Here is a 9732-nt window from a genome sequence, read left to right as displayed (position 1 = left end):
GGTTCTGATTGGGGGGGATTATGTGATGAGCCCAGGGGACACCACCCGTTTGCCAGGACTCCGTGCACATGCGGGGGTGTCTCTGGGCATTGTCTGGCGCTGACGATGCCCAGGCCGGGGACAGCCCCGCTGGCTCTCGGCAGGCGAGTGAAGGGGTCGGGACCGTGTTTGTGGCAGGGAAGCCTGTCGTGTCACTGCCCTGGCTGCACCCACTCTAGCTAAGCAGAGAACTGCAGACTCCAGGCCTGTGGGGCTGGCACTGCCCCAGACAGGCCTTGGGGTTTGCAGGTGGTTGGGAGCTGAACCCTGTGGGGTGGGGGCAGGGAGAGGGGTTGGCTAGAGAGGTTCCTGGCCTGCTGGGGCTGTGGGGCTGGTTTCTGTGACATGGGCCCTTGCCTGCAGGGAGCTGGCCGAGACCTACCCCACTCGAGCGGCCGTCTGGTGGGAGCGACGCCTGCGGCCGCTCCTCAGGCCTGGGACAGGTGACCCAAAGGCGAGCGGCTCAGTCTCGCGGTGCGGGGTCTGTGCCAGCGGCCGAGGGTCTGGCGTGCCAATGGGAGGAGGGCTGGGGGCGGACGAAGGGCATGGGGGGCAAGGGCATGGCTGGTGTTAATGAGCTGATGTGTCCCCTCCTCCCCGCCGCAGGTCTCTCTGGGAGGGACGGCAGGAGACGGGATGGATGATCGGAAACCGCCCAGCCAGGCCAAAGACTGTGAGGTGCCAGGTGAGTCCGGGGCAGGGGGGTGGAGCCAGATGGGGCATTGCTGGGGGCACCCATTGCAGCACTGCCGGAGCTGCCTGGCCTGGAGGCCGGAGGCTACCCTGAGCCGTTGCCAAGGGCTGCAGTGTGGCACGGCACAGGGGTATGGCCCGTGCCTGGTGAGATGGGGCCGCACGTCCCCATTCTCCATCCCACAGAAACAGCCAAATTGGCCACATTTTACCTGGAGTTTTGGGGCATTGTTACATGGGAATTGCCAGCTCCTATGTGTCCCCCGCTTACCTGAAACTCCTTCCCCTAAAGAGTGGGGTTGAGAGGTTAGAGCTGGGGGGCTGGGAGCCAGGACTCCTGGGTTCTATCCCCAGCTGTATTGTTTGATCTTGGGCTAGTGCCTCAGTTTCCCCATCAGAGCAATGGGTCTGAAACTGGCCCAGCCCAGTAACCAGGGAGCAGCGGTGAGCTGTGGGCGAAGGGCCTGGAGGGGGCCGATGGCTGAATGATCCATGCCATGCTGGGGATGTGACTGGTGAGGCAGGTGGTTCACTAGGCGTTGCACTGTCCTCTTAGGGCCCCGTGGTGCATCCCGGGGAGCTGCCCGGGCTAAGGTGGGGCCGACATGCAGCCGCCCGGAGCAGAGGGATCCCCCAGTGGGACGGCCTCTGCTGGGTGAGGGGGATGCACTCGGTGCCCTGAAAGTAGAAGGGCCGTGCTGAGCCGTGGCAGGGGCTGTGCCTGTGGGGGTGTCAGGGGTGGTGGGGGGGGGAGATTGGTGTAACAGTGTGGGGGCACCTCTGCTGCTGGGATCCTGACGGGGCAGCTCCCCTGTTGCAGCCGACGGGGGTGCGTTTTCGGAAGAGCGGGGTGGCACGGAAGGAGACCCCCTGAAGCCGCCGGAAGGGGCCCCCACTGCCCAGGAGCCGGAAGCCAAGGAGCCGCCCCAGGCCTGCAGGTGAGTGTGGGGGGATGGGACAGGGGCAACAGGGGGGGGGGGGGGGGGGAAAGGGGAGCAGAGCCAGGAGTTGGGTGCTGTGATTTAGGGCAGGGAGCAGACAAGGGGAGTGGGTCCCTCCCACCTGAATGATGCCCCAGAGGGGCCCAGCCTGGAGCTCAGGCCCCCGATCCCCTGTCTTGTAGGGAAGCCAAATGGAGCTGCCCGATCGGTGCTGGGACCCAAAAGCCCAGGGGGATGCTGGGATGCCCTCTGCCCCCCAGGGACGGGAAGGAGACATGAGTGCAGGAGGACATTGGAGGGGTCGTGACTGGAGGGGGGGAGGGGAGTGTGTTTCTGGGGGCCCCCCACCCTGCCCCCACTGACTCTGCTCTCGTCTCCGCCCCAGCGCCCTGCCCAGGCGTTGCGCCCTCTGCAACTGCGGCGAGTGGCGCCTGCATGGGCAGGGGAAGCTCCAGCGTTTCGAGCCGGCGCCCGACTGGACTGAGCGTCTCTCCGGGCTGCCGGCCGGGAGGGGCCCTGGCGAGACTCTGGCCCCTGGGGGCGACCTGTCCCTGATCGGCTTCGCGGAGGGGGTGTCGCCAGGAGAGCTCTTCGAGCCAACGGGTAAGCAGCATGGGGCGAGCGTCTTCCTTCCGCGAGGCCTGCTGGTGCCACTGCTACCCCTGCCCCCTGCTGCCCCAGCCCTAGGCTCCCCACCCCCAGCTGTACTGGTGCCCCCTGCTGCCCCTGCCACCCCAGCCCTAGCCTCTCACACCCCCTCGTTCTGCCAGTGCCCCCCCGCCCAGGGACACAAGCGCAAAGGCTGCTGTGGAGCTCGGGCGTCTCCTTCCTTTTCAGGCACTTTGTGCCCCCTCCGTGGGGTCCCGAGATGTCTCTGTGGAGGGCTCCCCACCCACTGGCAGAGTTCTGGAGAAGGATAGCGGGGGGCTCCTACCTTGACCCCGCCCCCCTTAACACCTTGCCTCCCCTCGCAGGGCACTGCTGGGCCCACCACTGGTGCGCTGCCTGGTCGGCGGGGGTGCAGCGGCAGGCCGGAGCTGGGCTGAGCAACGTGGACAAAGCTGTTTTCTCAGGGATCTCGCAGGTGAGGGGGTGGGGGCGAGCAAATGGGAAGGGGAAGGAGGGCCTGCGGGCCCCCGGCATTGGGGTGGCCGTGGGGGGGTAGGCGACCCCTTGGGCTGCGCTCATGTGGGGTGTCTGGCTAATCAGAGTGGAGCCAGTGACCCCCCCGGGAGGGGAGACCTCTGAGGAAGGGACGGGGTGAGGGGACGGGACATTCCCCTCCGCCAGCGCTGGGGTCCCGATGCTGCCACAGGTACTGTCCCCCATAAGAGGTGGAAAAGTGAGGCCCTGCCCCTGGGCCTCTCAGCACAAACCCTGGCCTCCTGGGCAAACACCAAAGGGGTGTTTGCATTTACGTCCCTGATTTCCCACCCACAGGCTGCGCCCGGATAAGGGCTTCTCCTTCACTTCCTGTCCTAAACTGCCAGGCTGTTAATCAGCTGCCCTGCTCCCCTCAGGGGGTGTCTGCGTATCTGTGCTGCGTGAGCGATCACTGTGCGAGCAGCTGCCATGTCCCACCCCAGAGGTGGCTGCATCTCAGCCCCAGATGAGGGATCCTTGCCTCATGTTGCTTCATAGCTGCTAAGCAGCTGCCGCACCTCACCCCAGAGGTGGCCGCATGTGGGGGCTGGTGGGCTCTTGGGGATCGCCCTGGCGGAGCCAAGCTGTGGCAGCGTCCATCCATCCGCATCTCTGACCCGGGCTGGGGTCCCTGCTGCTTTCAGAAATGTGAACACTGTCAGAGGATGGGTGCTACCATTCAGTGCCACTCGGAGGGGTGTCCGCGGCACTACCACTTCCCGTGCGCGGCGGCCAGCGGCTCCTTCCAGTCCATGAAAACCCTCTGGCTCCTGTGCCCGGAGCACGTGACCGAGGCAGTGCAGATGGGTAGGTGCCGCCCCGTTAAGAAGGGCAGGGACAGGGGCTGCTTGGGGGCACCTCTGCCACTGGGTTGGTGGAGTTTTGGAGGGGATAATGGGAGCCTTAAGGAGCTGGGGGAGTGGGGTCTAGTGGTTAGATCAGGGGCCTGGGAGCCAGGACTCCTGGGTTCTATCCCAGCTCTGGGAGGGGAGTGGGGGCGAGTGGTAAGAGCAGGGGGCTGGGAGCCAGGACTCAGATAGGGGAATTGGGACTAGTGGTTAGAGTGGGTGGGAAGGGGCTGGGAGCCAGGTCTCCTGGGTTCTCTTCCTGGATCTGTCACTGCTGTGATGGATGTCGGTGAGGTGCTGTGAGATCCTTGAGGGGGAGGGTGTGTTGCTAGCCAGGGGGACGCCCTATGGCACAGGGCTTTGAGGGGAGAGGGAGAGGCTGGGCATCCCGGGCAGTGCGGGTGCAGGAGGGTTTGTTTCCCTAACTCCCTGCCCCCCACGCCCAGAGGACTCGCGATGCATGGTTTGCGACGGGCCGGGGGACCTGCGCGACCTGCTCTTCTGCACCAGCTGCGGGCTGCACTACCACGGCACCTGCCTGGACGTCCCCGTCACGCCGCGCAAGCGCTCTGGCTGGCAGTGTCCCGAGTGCAAAGTCTGCCAAACATGCAGGTAGGTGGCAAAACCACGGGCACGGGCCCTGTGTGACCCGCACCAGCCTTCCTGGTCTGGGGAGGGGGGGCTGGGAGCCAGGACTCCTGGGTTCTATCCCCAGCTCTTTGAGAGGAGTGGGGTATAGTGGGTTACAGCAAGGAGAGGGCCTGGGAGCCAGGACTCCTGGGTTCTATGCCCAGCTCGGGGAGGGGAGTCTAGTGGGTTAGAGGCGGGGGGCTGGGAGTCCGGACTCCTGGGTTCTATCCTCAGCGTTGCTCTCTCCAGAGAGCTGTGGGGAGGCCGGGGCGGCGCTCAGTCTGTGAGGGGCCCGGGGCTTGTCTGACAGCAGCGTCTTCCCTGCAGACAGCCCGGCGCGGACTCCATGATGCTGGTGTGCGAGGCCTGTGACAAGGGCTACCACACGTTCTGCTTGAAGCCGGCCATCGAGAGCCTTCCCACGGACTCCTGGAAGTGCAAGGTGGGCTCCACACCTGCATCACCTGCAGGGGGCGCCCCGGGGAGGCCGGGCCCGGCCAACTGCCAGGGTGGCATCTGCTCCGGGGCCCTGGCCGCTCGTCCCACGGAGCCGGCCCTGCTTTGCTTCACCTGATGCCAGCGCCCCCGGGGGAGGGACCAGGACCCCCAGGCCCACCTCCCCCATAATCCAAGGGGAGGAAATCCCTGCACAGCACTGACCCTGAGCCAGCCAGTCCCCCACTCCTGCCCTGGGGCTTGGTCAGAGCTGGTGCCACCCAGAGGGGAAATGCCCCATTCCCCACCCCACTGAGCCAGCCAGTCCTTGACCCCTGCCTTGGGGTCAGATCAGATCCACTGCCCCCTAGAGGGGGAAGGCCCCGTGTCCCATTCTCTGCCCCCCTGACTGTCTGTCTCCCTGCAGAACTGCCGGGTGTGCTCTGACTGTGGGTCACGGCCGGCGGCGCTCGACCCCGGGTGCCACTGGTATGAGAACTACTCGGTGTGTGAAGGGTGTCAGCGGCACCGGAACGCGGCGGGAGGCACCGATGCCGCGCGGCGCTGCCAGAGCTGCCAGAAGTGAGTTGCAAAGGGGGTCCCCTTGGAACTGCATGGGGGTCCTGCAGGGGGGCAGGAGGGTCTGGGCCTGGCTGTGCTGGATAGCCCCCCCCACCCCCCCTGTTATAAGCTGCTGAGCCCAGTGCAGCAGGTGCCAGGGGAGGGGCCGTGGGCACCACTGGGTGGGTGCTTTTGGGTCTAGGGTGTGTTCTAGCTGCAGCCCCACTGTGGGGGCCTGGGGAGGGGGGAGGATCCCTCCTCCCCAGCCCCCCAGTCCGCACAGCATCTCTGGCCGGCCGGATGGGTCAGGGGCTCTCAGACACTCCTCATGTGGCTCATCCCCCCAGGCCCTTGCCCCCGGATGGCAGCGACGTGGCAGGGGGTTCCACCTGCCTGGCGTGTCAAGGGCAGCAGAAGCACACGCAGCCAGACGGGGCCGTGCCCCAGGAAGAGATGCCCTCGGGGTGTGAAGCCAAACCACTAGGTGAGCGCATGCCCCACCCCACGCCGGCCCCACAGCACTGGGGGGGCCCTGACCCCAGCGTGGGCCTGTCAGACTTACCCCTTGGTGCCACGAGTTTCCATCAGCCTCTTCACCACAGCCGGGAGGAAGGGCCCTGGCGTCTGTTCCCAGCTCCAGCACTGACCTGCTGCGGGACCTTGGGCCAGTCCCTCCCCCGTGCCTCAGTTTCTCCCCTTCTTTAAGCCAGCGGTCGTATTTGCTTCTGTCTGGGTGGCCCTGCAGAGAGGTTGGAGCGTGGGAGAGCCCAGGGAGCGTGGGCAAGTGGGGTGTTTGCGTGTCCCCCGGGCTGCGCCCCCATCCCCGAGGGAGGGGTGGGAGCCCAGGCAGAGCCCAGTGGCCCTGCGCTGCCTGCCAGGAGGCACTAGGTGGCGCTGCAGTTGGACCTGCTGATCCAGGGGAGTGGGCGAGGCAGGGTCTCCCCCTCCTGCCCTCCCACAACCAGCCGTCCTGTCCCCCAGGTCCCGCTCCAGAGGCGGAGGAGCCGGAGGAGGCGCCAGACCCGGCAGCACCTGCCAAGGACGAGGCGACAGAGCCGACACCCCCCGAGACGGCCCCTGAACCACCAGCCCTGCCCCCAGCCCCCCCAGGTGAGGGGGTGCCCCATGAACACCCCTGGGGGTGGGTCTACGAGCTCTGCCATTATCTGGGGGGAGGGGGCAGTGGGCCAAGGCTCCCCCAGAGCATTCTGGGAGTTGGGCCCTCTGCTTGGGAGGCTCCGAGCCGACCAATGACGTAGGGCGCTATTAACCCTCTGGGGGCTGGGGGTTCTGCACCCCCACGAGAGTGACCGTCGCCCTTGATTCTCTCCCCAGACCCCCCCGTTGCCACGTCGCCCGCCCGCCCGGAGGAGCGGCCACCGGATGCCAAAGAGGAACTGGCCCCCGAGCAGCCAGCGGGACCCCCTGCCATCACTGCGGCCCTGCTGGAGCCTGCGGGCAGCCCCCAGCCCCCCACGGAGAAGGCCGCTGCTGGCGCCCCCCCCGCCCCGGACAGAGACGCCCCCCGCAGCCCCCCTGCCAGGCTCCCCTGCTCCCCAGCTGGGCCCCCCGCAGCCCAGGGAAGCGATGGAGTGTGGGGAGGAGGAGGGGATGGACACGGCAGGGGGCGAGGCGGGGTCCCTGGCCAGCCCTGCGGAGGATGGCGCCCAGCACACCCCAGCTGTGGCCCTGGGGCCGTTCCCAGGCTTGGCGGGGGAGGAAGAGGAGGAGGCAGCTGCTGGGCTGGAGCAGGCAGGGGCCGGGGGGAGGGGCTCTCCCCAACTGAGTGAGGACGGGCTGGAGGAGAGCCGGGGCCGGGGGGATCCTGAGTCCAGCCAGACCCCGGTCAGCTTCACCAGCGAGCCTAAGGGGTCCCCCATGCTGCTGGAGCCCGAGGAGCTGGGCCCAGCCACCCCGATGGAGGTGTATGGGACGGGCGGGAAGCTGCTGGAGCGTGGGGAGGAAGTGGGCCCCGAGCCCCCCATCCTGCGGCCCCGTCCCACCCTCATCAAGTCAGACATCGTCAACGAGATCTCCAACCTGAGCCAGGGCGACACCAGGAGCAGCTTCCCCGGCTCGGAGCCCCTGCTGGGCTCTCCGGACCCCGAGGGCGGGGGCTCGCTCTCCATGGAGCTGGGCATGACCTCCACCGACAGCCTGCAGAAGGACGACGCCGGCTCCCTGCCCCACTGCACCGACTCGCTGGCCGAGACGGACGACTCGCTGCTCTTCGAGCCAGGCGCTGGGGCCAAGGGCGAGGGGGAGAAGGGGCGTCGGCGCAGCTCGCCGGGGCGCTCCCGTGTCAAGCAGGTAAGGGGGGACCGGGGCACGGGCAGGCAAGGGGGGGTGAGGGTACAGGGCGTGGCGGGGGCACCAGGATGGGGGGGGCTCTCGCTGTCCCTGCTGGGCTCGGGCCTGGCTCTGGGCACCCCTTCACCACATGCTGTGCGCCCCCCCCCCCCCCCGCCAAGCTCAGTCAGGCTGGCCCCTGCACCCCCCCCAGCTGTCAGTGCCACCCCCTGCTGGCCGTTTTGCTGAGGTGCCGGGTGGGGACAAGGGGGAAGAGGGGTAGCCCCTATGGGTCCCGCCCCGCCCACGAGTCCCGGGGGCTGTGCCATCTCCTGGTGCCCCCTGGAGTGGGCAGGGGGCCGTGCCGGCTGGAGCAGGTTCCCTGGCTCTGGGAAGCCTGGGTGTTGCTGTAACCCCCCCCCTCCCTCGGCCCTAGGGTCGCAGCAGCAGCTTCCCGGGGAGGAGGCGCCCCCGAGGCGGGACCCAGGGGGGCCGGGGCCGGGGCCGAGCTCGGCTGAAGTCGACCACCTCGTCCATTGAGACCCTCGCGGTAAGGCTGGGCTGGGGGGGGTTCTGCGTCCCTGCGTTGCCCCCCCGGCCCTTGGAAGCGGCTGCTGTGGGTCCCCTCGCTCCCCAGGGTGGGATCCGTGGGGGGCCCAGGCCACTGCCGGTATCTGGAGCATTGGGGTTGGTGAGTGACACCTAGGAGCCTTGTACTGATGGGCTCTGACCCCCCAACCCCCAGTGGCTCAAACCAGAATTGGTAGCATCTCTCCATTGGGCAGTCGGCGGGATTGGTGGGTATGGGGGGGTCCTCTCCCCTCTAGGGGGCGCCGGCTCAGATCCCAGGCCGGGAAGACTGGCTGGCTTGGGGGGGACATGCCTCCAGGGGGCTCTGGGTTTGATGAGCTCTAGGGTGGGTGGGGGGACTGGCTGGGGAGAGAGGGAGGACAGGGCCTTTCCCCTCATGGGCTGGGGGGTGCTGCAGCACATCCTTCTCCCCCAGTGTCTAAGCCAGGCCCCTCCCCAGCCTTGCAGGGGGAACCTGGTGCTTCCATCTCTGGCTCAGCCGGCTAGATTGGCACTGAGCGTTGCCCTGGGGTGCCCGGCTTGGTGTGGGGGTCCGTGCCTGCTCCGTCGGTGACGTGTTCGCCCTGTCTTGCCCGCTCCCCCAGCTAGCGGATATCGACAGCTCCCCCAGCAAGGATGATGACGAGGAGGAGGATGACACCATGCAGAACACCGTGGTGCTTTTCTCCAACACGGACAAGTTCGTCCTCATGCAGGTGGGGGAGCAGATGGGCCTCATGGGGAAGGAGGGGGGTTCTGGGGAGCAGAGGAGCCGGGTTCCGGGCTCGGCCCGGGGGGCGGGGAGGAGGGGGGGAGCCGGGTTCCGGGGTGGGAGGAGGGGGGGAGCCGGGTTCCGGGCTCGGCCGGGGGACTCTGTGTCTCTGCCCAGCCCCCCCCGACGTCTGTCTCTCCCTGGCAGGACATGTGCGTGGTGTGCGGCAGCTTCGGGCGCGGGGCGGAGGGGCACCTGCTGGCCTGTTCCCAGTGCTCGCAGTGCTACCACCCCTACTGCGTCAACAGCAAGGTAAGGTGGAGTGGGAAGCGCTGGATCCCCCAAGCCGCAGTCTGGGCCCCCTGCCCTGGTGCACCTTTGGGAGCAGCTCTCCCCCTGCACCCGGGTTCTCCCGTCAGCTGCCATTTCACATGGGCCCCAGTGCTGCTGGGCCCCTTCCAGCGTGGGGCTGGGGTCCCTAGGGCAGGTCCCGCAGGCTGCGTGCCTGGGCCTTGGACACGCCTTCCTCTCTGCCCCAGCAGAAGTGCTCTGAGCTGGGTCTGGTGTCCTGGGCAGGGGTGTGACCTCTGTGCCCATTGATCCTCCCCCTTCCGGTGCCAGCCCTGCGGGGGGGCGGGGCTCCCCTCCCCGTGCCAGCCCTGCGGGGGGTGGGGCTCCCCTTCCCCTGCCCCCTCCCCGTGCCAGCCCTGCGGGGGGCGGGGCTCCCCTCCCCGTGCCAGCCCTACGGGGGGCGGGGCTCCCCGCCTGCCCCCTCACCATTCCAGCCCCGCTGTGCTCCCCAGATCACCAAGGTGATGCTGCTGAAGGGCTGGCGCTGCGTGGAGTGCATCGTCTGTGAGGTGTGCGGAAA

General features: G+C 68.0%; 1 protein-coding gene across 1 annotated transcript; it reads left to right on the top strand.

The window, feature by feature from the left end:
• Positions 1-650: 650 nt before the first annotated feature.
• On the top strand, positions 651-9716 carry LOC113409210 (histone-lysine N-methyltransferase 2D-like; the record flags this gene model as incomplete). Its single annotated transcript, XM_029914111.1, has 16 exons — positions 651-724; positions 1553-1670; positions 2059-2276; positions 2648-2757; positions 3461-3623; positions 4111-4276; positions 4622-4736; positions 5157-5311; positions 5638-5774; positions 6272-6400; positions 6626-6774; positions 7082-7600; positions 8016-8129; positions 8755-8865; positions 9069-9173; positions 9665-9716. Coding segments are annotated over exons 1-16 (2410 nt in total), but the record flags the coding sequence as incomplete, so codon positions are not given.
• Between the last annotated feature and the right edge of the window lie 16 nt (positions 9717-9732).

Source organism: Terrapene carolina, unplaced genomic scaffold (genome assembly GCF_002925995.2).
Source record: "Terrapene carolina triunguis isolate 2854851 unplaced genomic scaffold, T_m_triunguis-2.0 Scaffold31080, whole genome shotgun sequence".
Taxonomy (NCBI): Eukaryota; Metazoa; Chordata; order Testudines; family Emydidae; genus Terrapene; species Terrapene triunguis.
The sequence above is the reverse complement of the archived record's forward strand: the minus strand, read 5'-3'. Positions and strand labels throughout refer to the sequence as shown.